Source organism: Canariomyces notabilis, assembly GCF_033297395.1.
Source record: "Canariomyces notabilis strain CBS 508.74 unplaced genomic scaffold N656scaffold_37, whole genome shotgun sequence".
Lineage (NCBI taxonomy): Eukaryota > Fungi > Ascomycota > Sordariomycetes > Sordariales > Chaetomiaceae > Canariomyces > Canariomyces notabilis.
In genome coordinates, this window is record NW_027041859.1 from 157055 (window position 1) to 179956 (window position 22902).

At 54.7% G+C, this 22902-nt stretch overlaps 9 protein-coding genes across 9 annotated transcripts; 2 read left to right on the forward strand and 7 right to left on the reverse strand.

The window, feature by feature from the left end:
• Positions 1–284: 284 nt before the first annotated feature.
• N656DRAFT_832765 (glycosyltransferase family 4 protein) lies at positions 285–2094 on the reverse strand (the record flags this gene model as incomplete). The annotated part of the gene is made up of 3 exons (XM_064818670.1): positions 285–1065; positions 1125–1681; positions 1774–2094. The coding sequence occupies 3 exons, from the start codon at positions 2092–2094 to the stop codon at positions 654–656; spliced, it is 1290 nt and encodes a 429-aa protein (XP_064665457.1). The 3' UTR covers positions 285–653.
• Positions 2095–2693: 599 nt separating this feature from the next.
• Positions 2694–5803, reverse strand: N656DRAFT_784858 (uncharacterized protein). Its single transcript, XM_064816260.1, has 3 exons — positions 5137–5803; positions 3386–5078; positions 2694–3331 (listed from the first exon to the last, which is right to left on the reverse strand). The coding sequence occupies exons 1-3, from the start codon at positions 5407–5409 to the stop codon at positions 2895–2897; spliced, it is 2403 nt and encodes an 800-aa protein (XP_064665458.1). The 5' UTR covers positions 5410–5803; the 3' UTR covers positions 2694–2894.
• Positions 5804–7140: 1337 nt separating this feature from the next.
• On the forward strand, positions 7141–8691 carry N656DRAFT_719179 (acid protease; the record flags this gene model as incomplete). The annotated part of the gene is made up of 2 exons (XM_064812345.1): positions 7141–7576; positions 7649–8691. 2 exons carry the CDS (start codon positions 7141–7143, stop codon positions 8689–8691), a joined length of 1479 nt encoding a protein of 492 aa, XP_064665459.1.
• A 658-nt stretch (positions 8692–9349) lies between these two features.
• N656DRAFT_681361 (uncharacterized protein) lies at positions 9350–9916 on the reverse strand (the record flags this gene model as incomplete). Its single annotated transcript, XM_064810555.1, has 1 exon — positions 9350–9916. A coding segment is annotated over one exon (567 nt), but the record flags the coding sequence as incomplete, so codon positions are not given.
• Positions 9917–10926: 1010 nt separating this feature from the next.
• N656DRAFT_719185 (uncharacterized protein) lies at positions 10927–12542 on the reverse strand (the record flags this gene model as incomplete). Its single annotated transcript, XM_064812346.1, has 5 exons — positions 10927–11517; positions 11595–11776; positions 11848–11866; positions 11926–12324; positions 12396–12542. The coding sequence occupies 5 exons, from the start codon at positions 12540–12542 to the stop codon at positions 10927–10929; spliced, it is 1338 nt and encodes a 445-aa protein (XP_064665461.1).
• Positions 12543–13924: 1382 nt separating this feature from the next.
• Positions 13925–17111, reverse strand: N656DRAFT_849094 (multicopper oxidase). Its single transcript, XM_064819325.1, has 7 exons — positions 16828–17111; positions 16313–16766; positions 16020–16223; positions 15833–15927; positions 14977–15751; positions 14732–14904; positions 13925–14660 (listed from the first exon to the last, which is right to left on the reverse strand). Exons 2-7 carry the CDS (start codon positions 16681–16683, stop codon positions 14170–14172), a joined length of 2109 nt encoding a protein of 702 aa, XP_064665462.1. The 5' UTR covers positions 16684–16766; positions 16828–17111; the 3' UTR covers positions 13925–14169.
• Positions 17112–17417: 306 nt separating this feature from the next.
• On the forward strand, positions 17418–19102 carry N656DRAFT_462033 (uncharacterized protein). Its single transcript, XM_064809727.1, has 5 exons — positions 17418–17939; positions 18005–18084; positions 18163–18488; positions 18556–18680; positions 18771–19102. The coding sequence occupies exons 1-5, from the start codon at positions 17637–17639 to the stop codon at positions 19041–19043; spliced, it is 1107 nt and encodes a 368-aa protein (XP_064665463.1). The 5' UTR covers positions 17418–17636; the 3' UTR covers positions 19044–19102.
• On the reverse strand, positions 18936–20225 carry N656DRAFT_784863 (uncharacterized protein). Its single transcript, XM_064816261.1, has one exon. It carries the CDS (start codon positions 20043–20045, stop codon positions 19161–19163), a length of 885 nt encoding a protein of 294 aa, XP_064665464.1. The 5' UTR covers positions 20046–20225; the 3' UTR covers positions 18936–19160.
• Positions 20226–20746: 521 nt separating this feature from the next.
• Positions 20747–22647, reverse strand: N656DRAFT_832772 (kinase-like protein). The gene is made up of 2 exons (XM_064818671.1): positions 21750–22647; positions 20747–21679 (listed from the first exon to the last, which is right to left on the reverse strand). The coding sequence occupies exons 1-2, from the start codon at positions 22321–22323 to the stop codon at positions 20823–20825; spliced, it is 1431 nt and encodes a 476-aa protein (XP_064665465.1). The 5' UTR covers positions 22324–22647; the 3' UTR covers positions 20747–20822.
• Between the last annotated feature and the right edge of the window lie 255 nt (positions 22648–22902).

Sequence of the window (22902 nt, forward strand, 5' to 3'; positions counted from 1 at the left end):
CGGCCTCACCGTGTGCCGTTGCAGGGTATGGGGATGGGACTTCGAGGGCTGTCAGGCGCAGCCCCGGATGGGCTGCAACAAGTCAGTTGATGTGAGCCGCCCCCTTGGGTGAAGCTGTTCCTCACTCGTCCTTGAGAAATGATCGATTACCTGACGACGACATCGGAATTGTGGGCAATGTTTTTGGATGGCGCACAAAAAGTAAACCCATGCAGGAGCCATGGCTAACAGTCGTAGATACCTTAACCACCACGTCTTTTTCTCGGGTTGCACCCATGGATCAGCCCCGTCATGTCAGCAATTTAAGCATACACCAGCTATGATAGGACGTAATGCTTGCCAAAGGCAGCATTGGAAAGAAGGACCATCCATGCGATCCTTCTCTTCAAATAAGGAGCAACAGGAAGGGATGAGGGAGCCCCCGCATATCCAGGAAGCAGCAAGACAAGTCACGAATGAAGAAACACCCAAGGACAGATGACACGTCATAGGGAAAACCGGCACTCCATCAAATGCTGCAATACGTCTGCCTGCGACTGCTTATGCCTCAGCCGGAAACCTGTAGCCACTGTCAAGCGGGCCGAATCAACCCGAAAATGGGGAGGGGACTCTACGGCGTGCTGTTGAGCCGCTACCGGCGGTGCGGTGTCCACTCATTCCAACTTTCCATCCATCATTGAGAGCAGCCATTTTTCATGCGCCCGGTCGTCGAGGTTGCAAAGCCACTCAGCAGCCTTGGTGGCAGTGAGGGTTGTCAGAGCCTGATAAGCCTCGTTGTCGGTCATAACCGTGACAAGGGCCTCCTCCCAAGGCTTCATGTCCTGCTCCGGCACTACGTAATCTCCATTCGGGTGACGCGCGCCGGTCACCATGTTAACAGGGATACAATAGGGAAGACCTATCTTGGCCTCGGGCAGGCCGCCTGCGTTGGATGCAATAACCGGAATTCCACGCAATTGAGCCTCGGTTACAATGATGCCCCACGCCTCGTGCCAAACCGAAGGTGCAAGGAGAACCCTGATGCGGTCCCAGATTTCGTCCGTATTGCGAGTTGTCGGTAGAACCCTGAGTAGTGTGACTTGTCAGCAGGATTCTCTCTGGTCCGTCGGAAAGGTGAAACGCACTCCACGTTGGGGAGAGCGAGAAGCTGGGCCGTATGCTCTTTGCTGGTTCCCCAGCTCTTCCAAGTGACAAACTTCATGTCCGGGAACCTCTCGGCCAGAGCGAGAAGGATCGCCAGGCCTTTGTGTGGGCATGGGTTGACCATTCCAATCTCATGCTTGTCAACATTGTTGCGAACGACCGGCAGGCTTCCTGTGTCCTTATCCAGATATGTCAAAGTGGGGTGGACGATGAACTTTGATTCCAGCGTTCCATACGTCCAAGCGTACTGTTGAATGGCGCGAGAAACGGCCCAGATTCCGTCAAGGCCTCGAAGCAGGGCATCTTCCACCGCTGGAGAGAGGCAGTGCCCATCGACGCCGCCGGAAAAGGGCCCAAATGGGAGTTGCTCGGCGGTGTGAATGATATTGATGCGCTTGAATGTCCCACAGTCGGGATGGAGGGAAGTGATTTTCATGGTAACCGGGTCGTTGAAGATGACATGGGTTGGGCGAAACAGCGTGATGTGCGCGGTAAAAATACGGATGAGCATGAGCATTCGGAACGTCGTTTCATTGCGCTGCCAGAATATTAGAATCCCTCAAACAGGCGTTGTCAGGCCGGGGAGCTTACATCCAGGTAGGCACGGATGTCGTTCTAGAACTCCCGAACCGGGTAGGCCGCATTGAACTCGGCGCGTGACAGAACCACATTGTGGATGCCGTCCTCGTCGGTAAATGTCTTTACGAAGATGTTGTGGACCACGCCCTTGAGATCGATGACGGGCGGGACTGGATGGTTGACGAGGTTGGGCTGGATGCCCTTGGCCTCGGCTAGCTTGGTAGACCGCTCGATTTCGGCTTCCGATCCGTAGCAAATCTGGGCAACGGCATGGCCGTAACTGCGTAGGTTTCGGAGCAGGCTGATGTTCGCCTTGTAGCCCCCGCACGAGGGCGTCAGTCCCTGAGCCGTCTGAACGAGGAGCACACGCATATTGGCGATGTGCAAGTAGCGGTGATGATCAGAGCTAGAGTGAATTGAAAAGCAGGAAATGGTAGATGTGGTAAAAGAGGGAAGGGGAGTTGGGGACTGTTCACCTGAATCCAGGGCCGAGTGAGGAAGGTGCTGCAAATTGCGCTGATGTTTTGCAAGATTACCTTGAGCACTCTGCCCTGGGGAGGATTGCAGACACCGTGATAAACGAGGCGATGATAATTGATAATGCGATCACTCGACAGAGTCGACAGTCGGCAAGAATCTGTTTTGCGCTCTAGTAAAGAAGGGTTCGTAAAGGGATGGGTGGGAAGGTGGGAGGATCCGTTTCCTCTCGTGGTCGAAGAAACAGAAACGAGGCGGCTTCCAAGGACTGGATAAAGTAACGTTTTAGTATTATCTTTGAGCAGATTGCACTCGAGTCCTACCGGCGGGAGTTGGGAAGGAACCAAGACGTCAAATAAGAGGCCCAAAGCGGTCTAGCGCTGGATGTCTCGCGAATTACCGTCAAGCAATCTGCTGGAGCCGACCCACAGTCGACTACTTACACACACGACGGCATGTGAATCAAGGTCACAGAGGACTCAAGCAACATGAGATCAACAAATAATAAGCCTCTTTCTATTACACAATAGCCAATGTGACTTGACTAGATCTCCGATACCGGAACTTACAGGACCCCCCGTCAACTTCCATCGTGCTCTTCACATGCTCTTCACAAATCGCATATGCTGTGCTAGCGGAACTGCCCAGGGGATACCAAGGACTCATATCCAAGGACCAGCTTCGAGACCCGGGTGTCAATAATCGGCCGGGCCCCGGGTCCGCAGACTCTGCCCGCCTTGCTTTTGGTAGACTCTCTCCATCTCCGTGTCAGAGCCATCATCATAGCCGGTGTCCACGCCCACGCCCTCTGTGTCCGAGTCACAGGCCGATTCGTGGTCCTCGTCAGACTGCATATCGTCGTCAGAGTCAGACTCGTCTCGTACAGATTCCTTCGTAGACGAGGGAGTCAGCCAGTCCTGCACATATGTGCCCACGACAGATAGTAAACGTACAGTTCGCCGTCTTTTGTCACGGTGGGCGTCTTCGGGGTTATTCTGGAGTTCGGCCATGTCGTAGACCGAGTCTGGAATCGTAGCATCCCTGGGAGCGGTAACTATGCCAAATCTGGTGCACATGCCGTAGCGACCACTGGCGCCGTAGAAGCCAATAATCTTGTGGTTCGGGGGCGGCACTGTGTTCTCTGTCAGTCATCAGTTATCCATGAGTTCGCTGCCATCAAACACACCTAACGTCTCCACCTCGCCCCCTCCCCTGACATTTAGGGCTCCCATCGCTGCACCATTCGAAAGCCACATTCTCAATCCTGCGAGCGGCCAGTATCCCCCACATCGAGTCACAGCAACCTTTGCGATCTCGACTCCCTCTGGCAAGACTAGTTTTCGATGCTGATGACCGCCCATATGAGGGTCGTTTCCGTCCTGGCCACGGGGACCGCAGGGTATCTTCGTGCCATCGCTGTAGTAAACCACGGCGCCGTCGAGGGCACAGCCGACTCGCAAGTCAATCTTTGTTGCGCTGACCAACTTCCCCTTTCGGTTTCGCTTCTTGAGCATCACCGCCCATGACCAGTCATCAGACTCAGCCTGATTGGTAGAACCGTCGACACACTTTTTGAGCAGCCGAATATCCGTGCCGGGGACTCGGAGGTAAGACCTATTCTCAAATATCTTCCACACGTTCCCAATGACGGTTTGTTTGCCGTTCATGCCGGTGACCTCCAGGGAGAGCGATTTCTCAGTGTTGAACCGCTTTGCGAGGTAACTGTGCATGTAACGGAGGGACATTGCGGGAGTGGCGATGGACGCTGTCTCGTCGACTTCTTTGTTCCTACCATCATCGCCGGTGAGGACCAGCCTGGCAATCCCTGCGTCGCATTGAATCACGATGCACAAATCCTCGAGGCTGCCATCCTCATCGCTGGGCTCCTCGACATTGACCGTCGGCACATCTTTCGGTCGTGGTGTATCCCCTGGCAGCCAAAAGTGAGGGAAATTGGAGAAGCGGAGCGCGTCAGACACGTCCCAGCAGCAATCGTGTGACGTTGCCGGCGTGACGGGCTGCGTCCCCTGAGTCTGCCGGCTGGCGGAATGAGCGGTACGCGCGAGGAAAGCTTTCGGCCAGTCTGGCGAGTAGCCTCGGGTCATGATGCCCGAGGTGTGTGGTGCTGAGAAGGCATGGCCGACCTCGTGCAAGAATGCGCCCTGACCAACGGCGCAGGCCTCCCACATGGATGCGCATTCGCCGTTGTCGTTGCCAACCGTGTCGCCCGTTGGCGTGGTGTCAAGGAGGCAGTCTGGGACTTCTTCGAGAAAGCGCGGCCAGGCATATGTCAGGTGACTGCCAAACATGCCCAGAGAAAGGCCAGTTGGGCTGTGACAACCGAGGGCTGCGTGGGCAAGAATGATGTTTGTGTCCAGGTCGTAGTGCGAGTCGAGAATTAGCCCAGCAACGACAGGATTGGCCTGAGACTCAAAGGGAGGGCCGTATGCTTGCAACGCCCTGGTGAAGATGCTGTGGAGGTCATCTTTACGCCTTGCGCGAGGGTTCTGCTGTGCCAAGTCTGCATCGCGAAGTTCCGCGAGCGTCCTGTTGGTACGGACGAGATGAATCTTGGGGACGGGTCCCATTGTTCGAGACCAAACGGAGCGGCTGGTTAGGGTGTCAATAGTCCACTCCTCCTCGAGGCGAAAAGAACGACGACCGAGTCCCTTGGCGCGCATATCCTCAGCGGTAAGAGCTTGCCACATGTATGCTGTCATGCGGAACTTTGCGATGGCGGCATCCAAGCTGGAGTGCGTGCTGGAGACACCGCCAAACTTTGACGGTGGGCAGTCAATCAGCAGCGGAGAGTCTTTCGCGATCATGATAGCCAGATGAAGAGGGGGCGTTTGTAGCAGAGGCGTGTACCGAACCGAAAACTGTTTCGGGCTGTCAGACATGTACCCGTGTTGCACAATTCAGGAAGTTCAACGGTACCTCGGTGCGGCAAGTAGCGTCTTGACAGCTCGAGATAACGACCTTATTAGCCCCGGGCGCGAGCAGGACGAGAGCTTTGAAATAGCCATGACACATAGGCCAACGCTGTTCAGGGAAAAGCGGTTGACCGGTGTGGTCCTTGGTGTCAACCACAACGAAGCCACCCTCATCGTCCTGGGCCGATTGCAAGTCGCATCTTCCAGACAGGAGAATGCATCTCTGATAGACGTCCTCGGTGCTCTGGTCAACCGTGAAATTGTCTAGTTTGAACATGGTGAGTGAGGAGGGATGGCGAGAAGTGTGAGGAAGCGTTGATAATGATGAAGACAGTGCAACGGACGTGGAATCCTTGAGCATCCAGCCATGATATTATATACACCGTCTTCACCCATGGAGTGTGTTGAGCTCTCCTCTCAATCAGGGGAACTTTGGGAAGAGCTTGGCTTCATCAGACCCCACCGTAGCAGGCAGAGCAGGCAGAAGTGGGTAGTGGCTTAAGCGACATCGTGATGCCGAGACTGGTGCCTGTGCGGCTAAAGGAAGGTACCTAATATCCATGGCAGGACGACTTCGCAGTTAACTTCAATGTAGAATTTGGACAATTGGACACTGGTGAATGGATGCGAAGAACTGAGTGGAAGAGAACTTTTTGTTGCGTGGAAGGCGGTGATGCTGGTAAAAGCCATATCTTATCTACATACCGTAACCTTAACCCAGCAGTCAAAGCACCATCAAAGTCCCCGTACCTCCGTACTTGGCCCACTATTTCGGTACCATCGTACGGAGTACTCCGTAAGTAGGGAGTTTGACACTCGTCAGACCCTGACAATACTACCCCACTTTGGGGACTGCCAAGGCCTGACAAGATCTGGCAATGTCTGATGCCGGCCCGCCAGAAACTCCACTGTCAGGGTTGACGAGTGTCAGACTCCTACTTACGATGGTACCTTCTACTTTTCCCTTTTCGATCCATTTGTTACCTCCCGTCTTCATTTTTCTCCTCTGTCCTAATGATCATCATCACCATCATATCCTTCTTCGTCTTCTTCCTTCTCTTCCTCCTCCCCCTCGTGTTCTTCTTCCTCTTCCCTATTCTTTTCTTCCTCTTTCATCTTATTTATTTGTTGGCTTCTGAGATCTTACCTCTCAAGATAGGATGATAGGCACGTCGTTCACAACGTGCTTTCCTGTGTACTCCCCGAAATCTGAATACCTACAACGTACTCTCTGATCTGATTAGTTGAACATCCAACCTAGGCACAATATTCAGTGAACAACTTGCCTCCTACAGTGTCTTCGGAAGCCCACAATCTCAAGTGCAACTTCTCACGAATGTTCAAGAACAAGACTCGCTGAGCCTCTGAGCCAAGGGAAGGAGTCCGGGGGAGTGAAGGCAAGGGTGTGCACGTTTTCAGTTTAAAACTTTGAGTGGGCACTGTGGGGAAGCTTAAGTTGGCTCCACTGTATCCTACCCACCTGCTCATTCCATTTTCAGATGACAGATTTGGCGAGCCGCAAAGGTAACCCAACTTCGCGAGCTCCGGTATTCGTACTTTGTACTTTGCAAGTGTTGTGTGTCTCCACAGAGTAATTGCCATCTACTCCGTATTCACGATCGAAACAGGACACCGGCGGACAGTAGCGTCCTCAAAGTGGCGCAGTGCTCCAGCTTCTTCTCTTTATTAACGTGCTAAGAAGCAGTGGTCTCTTGGCCTTTTCTGGTTAGCTTTCTTTGTCCAATCACGACTCGACACAAAAGCCTAGAATTGAACCGCAAGCAGGCCAAGCCCTAGCTGCATCCCCTGCTTTTGGAGTGCCATGCAAAGCGGGATGGACGTCTAATGCCGCTTCCCCAGAGCCTTGGGTCGATCCTGGCAGCTCTTAACATTGAAACAAAGCCATGGTCGATCGCCAATAACACGACCCACTTGCCATTGCTCTCAGGCCAGTCTGCTCTTTTCTTCCGTCTCCGACGACGCTGGAGAAGAGGGGGCATGAAGCGAGATGTTGCCTCTCATTTTCGCCGCACCCCTCATCGGCGCTGCGTCGGTCGCTGCATCCGAGCGGCGTCAGTTGGTCACCCGAGGTGATGGATTCATTCGGTCACCCGTCAATGCGCTTCCTGGCCCCGCCCCGAGGCTGCGGGTACGGCAGAACGAGATTGAGGTCGACAACCAGCTGTCCGGCACCAGATACGTCGTCGACGTCGAGATAGGGACCCCGGGACAACCAGTGTCGCTCATTCTCGACACGGGTTCGCCCGACACGTGGGTAAACCCGGATTGCGACAATGTCAATCAGGTCGCAGACTGCGAGTCGCACCCCCGCTACGACTACACCAAGAGCCAGTCTGCCAATGTAACGCGAGCTGGCGATGTTCTCGTCTACGGAATTGGTAATGCCACAATCCGCTATGTCCGCGAGACGGTAACCATTGGATGTAAGTTTGCCGGGCCTGCCAATTCCCGGGTCGCTGAAGTGGCCTTGTTGACTAACGGACCGAAATCTGTAGCCGCTACCATCGAGAACCAGATCATCGGCGTCGCAACTGAATCGCACAGCATCCCCCTCGGTATCCTGGGCATGTCACCCAACCCCAGCGGCCGAAATGACTACCCATACATCCTTGACACGATGGTCGACCAAGGCTTGATCAAGAGCCGCGCATTCAGCCTCGACCTGCGCGGCGTCGACAACCCCAACGGCGCCCTCATCTTCGGCGGCATCGATACGGGCAAATACATAGGCGAGCTGGCCAAGCTACCGATCCTCGACCGGCGGGAGACGCCCAGGACCGCGGACCGCTACTACGTGACCATGACCGGGGTCGGTCTCACCCTGCCGGACGGCTCCGTCGTGCAGTCGGAAACACTCGAGGTGCCCGTCTTTCTCGACTCGGGCAGCACGTTCAGCTATCTGCCGCCGGCCATCTACGAGGCGTTTGCCTCGGCCTTCAACGACGCCGAGTACGACCCGCGCACGGGCTTCTACTACCTGCCCTGCGACGTGGCCGATGTGGACGGGTCGGTCGACTTTTACTTTGGCGAGAAGGCCATCCGCGTGTCGCTCAACGACTTCATCTGGCAGGTGCAGGGGTACTGCATCCTGGGTGTGCTGCCCGACAACGAGGAGCCCATCCTGGGCGACACCTTCTTGCGCGCCGCCTACGTTGTGTTTGATCAGGACAACCGCAACCTGCACATTGCGCAGGCGGCAAACTGCGGGACTAACCTGGTCGCGATCGGGTCTGGAGTGGACGCTGTCCCGTCGTCGACTGGAGAATGTACTGAACTCCCTACGCCTACTGCTACCGGCGGCAGTCTGGACTTTACGACGAGCCGTCCCCCGGCGAGCACCTTTACTGGGTCAGGGCCTACTGGCGTCGTTATAGGGCCTGGCCCGGTTGCGTCAAAGGTCAGCGGGTCGACTGAGATCCCCGGCCCGACGCAGACCGGGTCGGGCTCAAGTAGCGAGGCCGGGGGAGGGGCAAGGGCAGGAAGCGCCGCGCTTGTGGCACTTGCTGTGGTGAATATGCTACTGGTTTGGGTTGTCTGAGATGGATGTTTGCAGTTGTGAGCAATATTTGTGCCCAGCCTGCGTGCATTGCGGTGAGACTCCGGATACACTCCTACGGGGGTTACTGGATGCTTGGATATTTTTTTGGACGGGACGCTACAGCTCTTCATTTGTATAAAAGGCGTTTTGCACGGTGGAGAAACTTGGGGCGTATATGTTACATTCACTGTGCATATTTGTACTTCGTTTGTTCCTCAATCACCCCTTAATACTCCGTACCAGAGCAGAATCCTAATGAGATCTCAGGGTCTATCCAGTTACATGTGCCTCCTACTCTCTGGCTACCGCGACGTACCCAACTCTCGAGGAAGAAGAGTCCCATAACAGCTCGCACGTCAACGTGGATTGCTGCAATGCTGCGATGGTGCCTTTTGACCACCACGTGCCCCCTTTTCAACCCGCCTCGTTGGTACTCGACCCTCTCTTAGGCCGGCATATCCGTGCCCTTGCGAATCGGTACTGCATGACGTGGGCTGCTGCGACTGCCGCTCAGGCCCGTCGTGCTTTGCGCGGCTGGGCGGCAGCACTGCGCATAACTGCGACGGGGGCGGCGATGTTGTTGCTTGACCGCACTGTCAGCGGCAGGTGCTTGTGCTGGCGCTGGGTCCGCCGCTTTGACCTTGCTCAGTGCGGGCCCGGGCTTTGATGATGATGATGAAGAAGACGGGAGGCTGGACGCTGGTGGCAGGACGGCCGCCAGCCTCTTCTGGCTGTCTAGCCATCGCGCGCACTTTTCCGCCATGTGCTCGCGCAGGCTGCTCAGGCTGTCCTCCCGGACGCGCAAGAGCTGGCGGCTTTTGGTGAAACGGCCGATTACGCTCAGGGATACCACCCAGACACTCTGGATGTTTACCCAACTTGTCTTGGGCTTGGGCATCGACCCGCTCTCGAGAAAGAGCGGCGGGCGATCGTGGCTGGAGAGCTCTGAGCCGGAAAAGGAGCGGAAATCCAGGGTGTTCTTGGACTGCTGGTATATCGGCTTCCAGGGCGCAAGGTAGTTGTTATGCGGACCTGACTTGTACGCCGGTACTGGCGTGATAAGCACATGGTTGGCCGCGCGTTGCAGGACGATGACCGGGTGCCCCGTCGCCAGCGTTGGAATGTAGGCGCGGCATCCACGACCTGGCGGTTTCGCGAGTAGGTCGTTGTAATCGGGTGCGGAGAAGGCTTCTGCTGGCATCAGGAATGCGATGTCCCCTTGTTGCCACTCGTGAGCTGCCGCTGCCGTCTTAGAGGGACGGGGGGTTGCCCGGGGAACAGGCATTGTGAAAGTGTTGTGTATGCTTTCCGATCCAAGGTTCACGTGGCTTGTCGCGAGGGAAAGTAAGCGGTCTCTTCTCGTTTTCAGAGGTGACGCCTTTGGGATAATGCAGGACTGCTGCTCTTAATGATGTAGATAGGGGGAAGATTTCCGAGCACTGAGGAGTGTCAGGGGCTTCGTGGTTATAAGTTATAACCGTCTGTACAGCAGTCCGCAGCAGTAAAATAAGGCAGATGACAACGAGGACGAGGGAAGCAGCAGAATTGGTAGTCAAACAAGCTCTTTATATAGTCGAGAGGCCGCGAACCCACAGACGGTATATACTTGACTGTTTCGAGACGTTGATGCAGCTAGCGGTATTGGCTCATAGCTCAAAACAAAACATATGGCGCAGTGTATCACTATCATAGGTTCAAAACTAATCACTCCTGATCATGAAACTTACTAGTAGGTTGTTCAGGTCCGAGTCATTCCAGTTTCCACGCCAAACTGATTTCTGAGGCTGCTACCACAACCGCCCGATTGTATTACACGAGACTGGGCATCCACAAGTACGAAGTATTTCCGTTCGTAAACCCAAGCCACGGAGAATTGCTAGTGTACAGTACACTTATTTGATGTTCCTTGGACTGGTACCCCTATCCCCCTGATTCTCAGGGTTAGGGTCAACTCAGGAGTAACAACAACATAACAGCTACCCCTGCTTTCTCGAGACCAGCAACTATTTAGAAGGAATCTAGATCCTAGCGGCTGCTTCTTGAATATCAAGTTTCCTCGCCCGCAATGGCTGCACCCTGCTACAAGGCGAGCTGATTTGCAGCCGCTAATGCAGCGCCGTTGAAACTTCGTTTCGCTCATTCATCATATCGTACTCTCTAGTAGAGTGCTACAGCCCACTTTCCAAATGTCCTCATGCCCAAATGTGTAATGTACAACCTGATCTTCCCGACCCATTACGGATTACGATCTCGTGGCGGAGTTGGGAAGTACGTTTTGAGCGGCATCTGGGGCGCTGCCTTTGCTGTCTCGTCGGCGGTACTAATCTCGATCTCCACCGTCTTCCGGATTCCCATGATGGGCAGGGTCCCCTCGGAGCTCCCGGTCCCGCCGCGGTCACGACCTTCAACCGCGGTCTCCTCGGTGCTTGAAACGGCCAGGGAACCAACCGAATCATTGTTCCCCGATCGCGTCACGTCCCCGTTTGAGGACCGCGAAGCCAGTTGTTGATCGGCCGTATGTGGCGGGTTCCACATGCGCGAGGGCCGCTTGCCGCTCAAAGTGTCTAACTGCGCACCCATGCCAATGTCGTTGACGGCCGGGAACCTTCGAGGAAACAGGAGATTCCGCCAGCTCGACAGGCAACTCTCGGTGGCGCCATAGATGGCGGCATCCACAAAACCCTGCAGCACGATACACGCCTTGTCCGCGGTCTGCAACTGCCAGGGCGCCGCCTCCCCCGTGACTGTCTGATGGATCCGGATTGCTGTGGGAAGAGTCCAGACGACGGCATAGGCAAGCGGGTAGAGAAGCATCAGACGAGCGAGCTAGTAAGTAGCGAAGAGAGCACCTGGTTAGCATGGCGAAAAAGGACAAGTCAGGAACGCCCGGGGCTCTGTCATACCCTCTTCAATCTTCGGGTATGCCTCGCTGATACCACGCCTCCCTCGGCGTGACCTGAGCTCCCGGCATCAAGCTGGCGCGAGCCCGAACCGCTTGGAGTGCTCGACACCAAGCTGCGGTGGGCATGAAATAGAAGTAGGTACAGTCTTGCGTACATGAGAGCCATCACACCTATGATGGTCCCTGGGCAACGTCAGCGGTGTCCCAATGTCTCCAGTATTACTACTAGTACTGCCAGTACTAGCATAACTTACATCGTGGGACGAAGTTGACCTGTCGTCAGCCGATGAGAATCTAGTACATGCCTCGCTATCGGAACTGAAAACACGTACCAACAGACGGACCTCGTCAGAGGTAAACCAACACCAGGCGCCAATGTCGCCATACCCAGTAACGCCCAAGCCAATGGCCGCCCAAAGCGCCGACAAGGTCCATGGCAGTGCCCAGATGAAGGCGACATGGCGCTGGACCCACGACGAGGACCTCTTGTGGTCGGCCAAAACAAAGTAGGTGCACACGGCGATGATGAGAACCCAATAGTCGGTCTGTATGACAAACACCTGGGTCATGAAGCCGTTGAAGCTGCAGAAACGGGCCTGCTCTGGGGCGCCTATCCACCGGCCGGCAACGTTCATGGAGGAGGAGACGAGAAAGTTAAACGCCATGGCGCAGTCGCTAATGGCTAGGCCGAGGATGAGGTGGTGGCGGAAGCTCCGAAGGTTGGGGAAGACCTGGTCCGAGTGAGTATACTAATGTCAGCGGTTGTCCAATGGGTGACCGTATGTCGCAAATGGGCTCTCACAAAGAAACTTGCTATGATCCACCCGGCTCCGAAGACCGACAGGACCGAGGCCGCCACAATAACGGCGCTCTGGATCTGGATGATGTAAGGCTCTGTCGGCGCCGCCAGCGCCGCCCGGGGCGCAATATCGAAGTGGAAGAGCGTCATGTCGTCGCGCAGATCATGGTCTATCCTTCCAAGGGCACTGGAGATCGACAGTCCAGCTTCCCTAAACAGGGACTGATCAAGTTTTTTATACCAGAGTACTAGTAGGAAGTCGAAATCGTCGTTTAACGTCGCTGAGATGGTCGTCCCGGAGATGCCACAAGACTCTAGGAGATTATAGGATGCACTGGCAAGGGGCTGTTGCAGGGCCGCGAGGGCCCTCGTGTGAGAGGGAGCTTCACAATCTACATGCGTGACATTGACATGTGCTGGGAAAAGAAGAAGAAACGGGAGAAGCAATGACGTGCAACATGGTTCGAGTTCTTATCAGTGCTACTGCCGAGCTGGGAAGAGAGTTCAGCTTTCCAATGCTTCAATCCTCGGCATCATTGGTTTGAGCTGTCAAGCTCGCATGGTTCAAGACTCCAAAGTAGTGTAGGGCCAGGCTAGCTTTGATATGCCGGAAGTTGCAATGCCCGTTGTTGCCCGTTGTCCCGGCTTCAGCATCAGAAGCAAGCCAAATTTGCATCATCAAAGGATGGAGGCCAAGGGCGTGACGGTCGTCCTGGGTTGAACGGGGTCTTTCCTCTCGCTCGACGGGGCATGGCTGCCCTTATCGACAATCTGAGCTCGTCTTGCCTTTTCAGGGGTTTCACTACCCCTAGCTACCTCAGTCATCATGATATCCATTCCCCCACGATGATGGGGGTTCTGTCGAGAAAATCTGGGGGTGGTTTTCCTGGGGTGAGTCTTATATTGCCTAGTAGCGCGAGACAGAGAGCGTGGGGAGATGATGGAAATCAAGGGTGGCGCCCGAGGAGATACCAAGTGAAATATGCCGGCTGTTGGTCCAGTGTTAGATCACGGAACGCTGAGTTCAAGCTGAACTGATACAACGTCCAGGGATAAGACGAGGGTTTCGAGATAAGGGAAAGCGCCAGATTCAGCTCCCGCGGAAAACATGGGTTCGATGTGGCGCACCGCGGGAGATAACCAGATAAGTCGTCGGCAGCGGCCAATCATGCGCCAGGGGACCGGTTTGGCTGTTCCCAGCAGGGAACCCGGAGCTTTGGATAACTGTGTGCCCGAGCCTGAGATTCTCTGAGCCTTGAACACAGGCGAAAACCCGACCTCAAACTAGCTCCATCTTTCTGTACGAGATCGGAGAACGGTTGAAAGAGAGCGCGGCTACTGCGATGATCAGTCTAGCTGTAAAGCAAGGGTTTACACTAACAAATTGTTAAGCGAGGACCCATTTTTACGGCTTGAATCGTTAAAATCTTAACACTTACAGGCGGGCGCACACTGCTTACCTCATCCAGTCACACGCCCCTGTTTCTGGCATTTACTTGGCCCTGGATTTGCCCTCCTTTTCTTCCTTTCCTCAGTACATAGGTATGTAGCCTTATTGGACTACATTGAACCTCTCTACCTTCCTCCGCCCCCTCTGACACCCGACCGCTACTTGTAACGCTCGAGTCTACTCAGTCCAACTCATACGGGTAGAGATAGTCTTGGACTCCGATTGGAGCACTAAGAAGCCGCTCTTTAACTAATTCTCCTCCCCAGAGGTGGAAACTTTGGACAAAGACCCTGTCTGCTAGACCAATCTTGTCTCACCCAGTCACCCTTAGAGCCCGTTCTGATCCACCCAGCTCGACATGTCGAACCCGTCTTTACACCCAGCAATGTTCCGCCGGATCCACTCCACCCTATTGTCCCGGTACTGTCCCTTTGACACCTGCATGCCGGACGTGAGGTTATACGTGCCGAACAGCTCCCGTAGCCGTCTCGGGGCCGACACGACCTGCCGCATCATGCCCGTGCGGGCGTGGAAGTCGTTGTGGCAGTGCAACGCCCACACGCCGGGGTTGTCGGCGACAAAGGCGAGGACCATGAACTGGTTCTTCTCGGCGACGATGGTGTCGCGCCGCATGGGGTACTCAGGGGTAAGCTTCAAGAGCGCGCTCTGGAATTTGGACCACTCCTCGAGGTCCGCAGCGGGACTATGATATGGTATATATGCGTTGCGCTTTCGCGCGACTTTTTCGTACTCGGCCATGATCAGGTCGTCTTCGAAGCCCTTGTAGAGGACGTAGAAGTGGTGGCCATGGAGGTGGACTGGGATCAAAATAAGTTTTTGTTTCCGGTGGCCGTCCATGTGAGAGAAAGGGGGCGCGTTCGGGACTTACTTGGGTGGTCTCCGTTCCCGGTGTGGATGAGGAGCCATGTTACATCACCTAGTTCTTGAACTATGATCGTATTTTCGTGCTTCCCATAGTAACCCGGCACCAGGTAACTGTAGATACTGTCGTCGAGGGCTCGGAGAAGGCCGACGTGGTCTATTCGCTTGGGAGGGTCCCATCTATAAGGTATCGGGTCAGTCATTGGTTCCAATGAGTAGCTAATGTAGTCAAGTGGAACTGGGTTGACCCACGGGACGTTGTCAAAGGATCCCCACTGATTCCCATCTGAAGTGTCAATAATCTTCAACCAGTTAACGTTGCCTTCTCGCTCGGACTGTGGTACCAAGTTGTCTTTGTGTGTCTTGGTTCGAGGGACAAACAGACGCTCGTTGAAGTTCCACGGATACGCATACCGGGTATGCAGATAGTCATTCCAGGGTACATCGAGAGTGTTGTTCTTCTTCGGTTCGCGCTGCAATTCCTGATCCTGATCCGACATGGACCAAAACTTGAGCATCTTGAACTCGGCGGACGTTGGAGCCTTGCACTCGGCATCGGGACTCGTATATGAAAGGCAGCCCCAGGTGAACATTGTCTCTGAAGGATCGGCCGCCGGCTGGAGGTGGCAGTCTTGAATATCCGACTTCAAGGGGCCCATTCGGGGATCTACGGCCACCAAGATGCGGTAGGGGTTCCCTTGCGAAGATTTCTCCCGTGCCTCAGACGTCGTTTTGTGTTGAAGCAAAACACTAATTCGCTGACCAGGCCCCAAAACAAACCCTTCAGTCAGAGTCTTCTCCATAGTTGCGCCATTCTCAAGCAGGACTCCGTCGACCTCAATGACGTGGACGCTGTGATCCTCAAAGGCAATGAAGAATTGCGAGTAGGCACTCATGTTGATGAAACGAAAGCGAGTACGCTGAGGTTGGCCGCCCGGCTGCGTCGGCGCAAGATAGTATGATGTCGCGTCCAACGGCGTGTTGCTTCGTATGGACATGGATGGGATATTGTCGTTGAAGACGACTTCTATTGCTGGGTCAACCTAGAACTTCTAGAAGCTGGAAGGATGCCTAGGTGTAATCTGGACTCAGATGGGGTTTGGCTTACTGTTTGGAGCCAGCTCTATTCCGGGACCGCACGGCTTGTTTCCGCTTGTCGCCACGCCCCGATACTTGTTTTCAACATCCCAAAAGTTGGGATACCTTCAGAACGGTAACGGCGGGTTAGAAAAGTCCAAGTCTCGGGGACACCACATTCCGTGCGCCAGAGGATACCTAGGTAGGTATTTACTCACCAATCTGAAACAGAGGCGGCGTAGTCGTTCACATAACCGTACAGTTCCTTCTCCGTCGAATCATCGGTTACAATGAACGGGGTCCGTAGTCCTTTGGGGTACTGCCCCGGTGAGTGACTGTGAATCCAGTAGGTGCCAGGTTTATCCGTAACGAAGCGGTAAACAAAGGTATTTCTCTTGTTTGCTGTCCCTGAAGACACCCCACTGTAAGACGGATGGCATTGATTAGCTGAGACCTTCTAGGTAGTCTACTACGCCTTTTGGATCCGACGGTGGGAGGAAACGCAACAGACCATTGAGTGATACCCTCGGGTCCATCCATGGATACGAAACCTTGGTCCATAAGGAGACCATGGAAATGAAGGGTGACTTCCTCGTTGGGCATCTCGTTGACGAGAACGATTTTGACGTCGGTATTGACAGTAACCGTAATTGCGGGCGGCGGCCATTGAACATCGGCGGCAGCTGCCGTCTTGACAGCCATAAGTGTGGTGCCGGCTGTGTTGCTAGTTGTAGTCACCGTCCAGGTAATTGTCGTTGATGTCGTGCCTGTGGGAATGGGCGGCGGCGGCGGCAACTGTCTTTTGTCCGACACGACAAGCGCCGCGGTGAGTTGAGCGAGAACCAACACAGAAGCGAGGCAAGAGAGCCTGAGTGGGATCATGTTTGCGGCGTTTTCCGCTAGAGATGGGATGAATTGGCCTGGATGAGAGTGAAACTAAACCGTGGCTGTGGGTGATGTTGGTGCTCATCAAGAGTCAACCATTAATGGAGGCCCTTCTGTGTCCTTTTCTACGAGACAAGGTACCTTAGTTCATGTCGCGGCCGTCGGTGAGAAGGAGGAAGAATGGCTATGACAGGACTTTAGACCGGTCAGTCCCGGACACTCGGCCAAACGTCTTCCTGGCCATGATTCTGCCTGGTGCCTATACCAAGATACCGCTGCGTTGGGGACAATGCCATCGCGTGATACTGCTTGGTATCGTGGGTAGGGTTGCGTCGACAAACCCTTTGGGCATTTCAGCCCACAACGTACAATGCGGAGTGCCATATAGAGACGCGGAGTGCCATTTGTAGACAAACGTACAGCAAGAGTCGAGCTGAGAGCATGTCGGCAGGACCGAAGAATGAGATAAAGAGTGGTAGGTAAGGGATGTTACTTTATAGTAGTTACTCGGAACTGCAGCCGTGCTTACATGTCGGCCGTCCCGCAAACGGTTGGCCCCCTCGCCAGGAGCGACCGAGTACATGACCTGGCGCTCACCAAGCAAGTGTAATTGGTATAGGCAGGTTCTTTCCATCGAAAATCTCAGCAGCTGAAATGACACTCTGCAGTCAGCCTGGAAATTGCACTCCGCTTCAGGTCCAACATAATCAAGTGACTTCATTTTCCGATGGTACCCGTCAGCCTTACAACACCACAGGTATTACACACTTAAGACGACGAGATGCAGCGTCTTTTCACTTGGGTACATGACATTCTTCAGGGTTGACTTCGTATTTATATGTCAATAACATGGACCCGATCTCACTGCAATTCCCTCGACCTCACTTGACCTCACTTCAGTCCACGCCCTCCTTGTCAAACCAAATAGCCATTGGCTTGTGGCCCACAGAATGGGAAATCCCATCACTGCCTACCTCTTTATTCTCGCTATCCTCACGGTTTTCACCAATGCCGACTCTATCGACCCAAACAGCGCCTTGGCTGCGTTTGGGCTTCGCGTCAAGATAGACGGCAAGAAGACCATTGCACCCCACGTCTTCTATCAGAGCACGGATCAAACTGTCCGTGAGGTGTATTGGCACACCAGCAAAACATGGAGGCAAGGCAGCTTCGAGTCCGAGTCTTGCTTCAAGCCACGTTCAAACACCCCGCTGGCTGTAGCCTCCTTGCCTGCGGACGATGATGCCCAAGTAGTAAGAACGGCAGAAGCAAAAGAATCCTCACAAAAGGAGGGTTTGGACACTGACGGTGGGCTCAGGTGGCAGTCATGTACATCGACGACAGCAACAACCTTCGAACGAGGGTATGGACCAGTGATGCCAATGATGTTAAACGATGGTAAGGGCTTTATGTGTCTTGCGCCAGGTTTTGCATCCCGTATATGACAGAATCAGCGCTGACACCCGGCACGAACAGGTTTGGTTCCCGCGTTCTCATCACCGATGTGCATCCCAAAGCGGGTGGAATTGTTGCGTGGGTCATTGATCGGGGCAACTTCCTCGTGACAGTTCAGAAGAGCAATGGAAACTTTGAGGAATGCAGGTTCAACCCTGGAGGCACTGGAGGTTGCACATACCGGTCGGATGGAGCCACACCTGATCCCCGCCCTGCTCCTGGAACCGGGTTGGCGGGCTTCTATGAGAGCGATGCCTACACGACCCATCTCTACTACCAGGTGGACAGACCCGGCAACCCCATCATGGAGAGGTTGTTGAACACGCGAGACAGCACAAAAGCATTCGGTAAGTCCACGACCTCAGCCACCCCCTGCTACCAGTACCGAAAGTTGCTCACAAAGTTGGCAACCAGGACTTCATAGGAAGGCCGCCGCCGTTGGCGTGAGAATGGCAGCATGCCAAGCCATCTTTCGAGGCAGAAGGGGCGGACCAGTCTTCCCGCACTTCTTCTTGCTCAATTCACAGATCTGGAACCAGGTATGCTCACTCATCCCGATTCATTTCTCGGTCGAAAGCAGCCAGAGAAAGATCCTGGTCTCAATGGTCACTGACCAAACCCTACGACAGGTCACTTGGAGCCGCTGGGATGGCTGGAACGGGGGGCAGGGTCAGACGTGTGGTGGATGGTGCGCGCCAACGTCGATTGCGAGAACCCTGAGTTACGGCTCCGGAATCGCGTGTGCCACAGCCGGCTATCACCCCAGTGACGCCATGGATGACATGAGGGTATATTTCATTGATGAGTTTGGCAAACTCAGTGAGCTGATGGGAACTGGGGATGATACAGTGACGGGATGGGGGGTAAGTTCGCGGGACATTCTCTCCCAGGTGAGGGTATGAGTGCCCGGAGGGGTAGCCTCTGTCCCTACGACCCTTGTACTGGGCCGAATGGCTCAGGTTTCTTATCTTCTAAGAACCTTGAATCAAAATCTATATTCTAGAAGAATATAGCGTTGTCTACAGCATGAAACACAAGGCTGCCACGCCGGCTCCCACCAACACCCAGCGACGCGCCATATCCTGCCGCCCCCAAGCTCCATTTGGTTTTGGCCCGGCGTTCCCACCGCCGGAGGACGCACTAGTCGCGGCCGCCGTCTGACGCCCCTGGCCGTACGTCCCGATCCATTCCGTCCCGCAGGTCGGAGTGGCACGCATAGTATACAAATCGAGACACCGGTACAGGCGCGGGTCCACACACTCTTCCATGAACTGCTCGTCTTGCGAGTTAATTCGCAAGCCGCTGACCTGGCCCGGCTTAAGGAAGATGTCGCACCGCGTGGTCGTGACGGCCTGGCCGCCCAGGTTGGTGCTGAGGGTGACGACGTACGTCGACACGGCCAGGGCTGGACCCTCGGGCCCTGTGTTGGTCGCCTGGGACAGGACGCCGGGCATAGAGTCGAGAGTTTCGAGTAACCCAAACCGTGGGCCGAGGTGGCCGCTGATCGATGTGGTGTAGCTGTAGCTCGTCAGGGTGCACGAAGGGAGGTTGGTGATGACGATGGGGGCGTAGACGGTTGTGTCGATGCCCCCGCTGCCGGTGCTGGTGCTGGTGCTGGTGCTGGTCGTCGAGCAGGGCTTGTCGTCCGGACCGCAGATCGGGGCGCTGCCAGAGGCTAGGTAGACCTTGGTCACCGTCACATCTAGGGTAATGGACTCTTGAGCCAGGAGGGCCGTGTACTGCGTGCTCGCGGTTTCGCTGGAGCTGGCTGAGACGGACCCGGTCGGGGTGACTGTGCTGAAGCCCTGCGTCCCTACTGGGCTGAGGTATTCCGTGTACGTCCAGGCTATAGCTTGGCTGGCAAACAGCGACAAGACTAGGCCAAATGCAAACCTGAGGGCCATGGTGGTGGTGGGGGTGACGGCTCTCCTCGGGCTGGGTAAGGGCTGGCAGCTTGGCACCCTGATGGTGTATGTACTTGGGGAGAACGATGGTTATAACAGGTGGGGATAGGCCTGGGTGAGAGCCAAGGAGCATTGCATGCAGATCATTAATACCTCTAGGTTAACAGCGAAACAACTAACCTTGGTTACCACAGGGAGTTTCTGTAGGGGGGTCATTGAATGTCACGCCCCTTATTAGGCCCTGATTAGTCGGATCGGGGAGGGCAATTGAGCTGATTGGTCAGAGCCGGACCTACCCCCAACCTCATCCCGCCTGTCAGGATACCATCACCTCGGCCTTCGGCGTCTTCGCTGCACCGGCTGACGGAAGGTCCGCCGTCATTCGGAGTTTCGGGCCGGCCCGGTGGCACCGCAGACAAGGGGTGATTGAGCTGAGCTGGTCGTCATAAACCTTCTGCCGCTAACGCCAGGCTGTACGCCACCAGACCGTCCTGGAACTCTTCCTCGAAGCACTATAATGGAGCCAACTACATGGGGATAAGTTGGCCTAGTGCATACCGACCAACGACGTGGGTAGACCAGTCGCGCCAACTACTACAAGTATACCTACCTACTACCTAGCATGATCTCTATACTCGGCCGCCCATGCTCCTGTCATGGGCAACATGGGCAGATGTTGGGATGTAGTACGAATGCACTGTCATAAATTTGCGTATAGCTGGGTTGAAGTATCCACGAGAGCGCTAGGACATTCGATTACTAGTAAGTATTTCTACTCTAGATCCTGAACCATTCATGCTCCAAAGCTGCCTGGGCACTGATCCTGTTCTCTGGGGTGAATGCCAACAGTTTTCCAAGGAGATCGGCAAAGACAGGCTTCTCCTCGTCCGCGATGTCCTTGTAGAAGCTCCCCTCCATATACATCATCCCATGCCCGATCTTGTCCACAAGGGAACGTGCTTCTGGGGGGCCCGATGAGATAACAACATAGTCACGTTTACTATCATCATGAACAGAGGTCTTGAGTTCGTGAACTGAAACGACCCGACCATGCTCATCCGTCTCGTCCTTGAAGAATTGTCTTCGAGCCTCCCACGTCGTGGACCACCACGGTTCCGGGAGCCTGCCGAGGACATCGCACATATCCCCGAGGTAGTCGTCGTCCTCGTCGAAAAAAGCTTCAAAGAGCTTTCGCCCCGTCCGGATCTCAAACAAGGTGCAGGCTAATGCCCAAAGATCAGAGGGGATACCGACCTTGCGTTCGAGAAGCAGCTCCGGAGCGCGGTAGCATCCTGGTGTACCGACATTCTCGGGGGGTTTGGCGATGTCGAAGCACTCACCAAAGTCGATGATCTTGGCGGTCTTGAGGATGTATGCGATATCTACGTCATCCCATCCAACCGGGTAGACGAGATATCGGGGGCCGGTGTGCATAGTAGTATTCTCTTTTTCGTTGGCGTCAAGGACGGGGGTGCGACTGCGCCCAGAAAGGATGTTTAGGACCTCTTCTCTCGATAGCCCGTTCGCGTTAAAGACGGGGTTGCGCCTGGGTTTACCAAGGATGTCCAGGACCTCTTCTTCCGAAAGCCCGTCAAGGCCAGTGACCGGGTGCAGAATATTATGTGGTCTGAAGTCTGTTGTCGTCAAGTTAGTATATAGTAGTTCCAGGAGAGTACCTAAGAGCGGGGCTTTTTCCTTTCTCACCTCCGTGACAGATACCCAGATGGTGCAGTAAGGCCATCGCCGCCGTAACACCGTAGCACACACGTCGCAGAATTTCTTCCAGATCATCGGAATCTCGAAAAACTCCGTACGAAACTCGAGGGCCCAATACAGGGTAGACGAAACAAAGGTGAGACCCGTTCGGACCCTCAATTTTGAACCGGCTAAGGGGGAAGCAGAGGTCTCCAAGGCCCTCTACTTTGCCTATTTGACCAGCGAGGCGATCCATGAGCAACTCGGGGCAGTCGTCTCCAGATGCGTCGGCTACGAGGATCTTCAAGGCCACATACTTGGTTGTTTCTTTGGCGCTCAGATCGCGTGCGAGCCAAACCGTGCCGAACCCTCCATGCCCGAGCTTGTGGATGATGCGATATGCATCACCAAGCACGTCGCCCAGGTGAACGGGGTGATAACCGCCGGGCACATATTCCTGTAATTCTTCTAGTCCGAAGGGCGCAAGTCTGAGCCTGAGCCCGTTGTCCACCCACTCGACCATGTCCTCGTCAGCAGTCTCAGGAGCAACGCTGGAGTCATCTTGAGGGTCCGGGCTGGTCATGTTTACTGTGCTTTGAACTTAGACGCGCGCCGTGATGGGACCGGGAGATTCGATGTCGAGGGGTTAGCCACAGGAACTTCTGGACGTATGAGGATGCGAACGGTGCGCTATTGATACTGTCGGTGCGTGAAAGAGAAGCGAGGGGAAATACCAATGCGAGATGAGAATTCGAGATGAGATTGAAGAAAATGAAGATGAAAAGCCCTGTTGAATTGATGAAGCCGTCCCTCTTATATACACATGTGACGGATCTAATTCAAGGCGACAACATCGTGGTCGTCCTCAAAGGTTGACTCAAAGACCGATCGTGGGGGTTGTCCTCAAAAAACCTACGTTGGTGGGGATGAGAGTGAGGCTGTGAATGAGCTGCATGAGTAGGGGCCTGTGTGCGATGCGACCACCATACCTAACTTTGGACAAATCAGCTACAGCTCACCGTGCCTTGAGTTTATGAACGAAATGAAGTCTAATGTTGCATTAGCGACATGAGTGCGAATCAAGCTCGACTTGTACTCTAGTAGAGTGGATACTACAGCCATTACCGACGAGGAAACCCAAACTCCCCTGATAGTCAAAAAG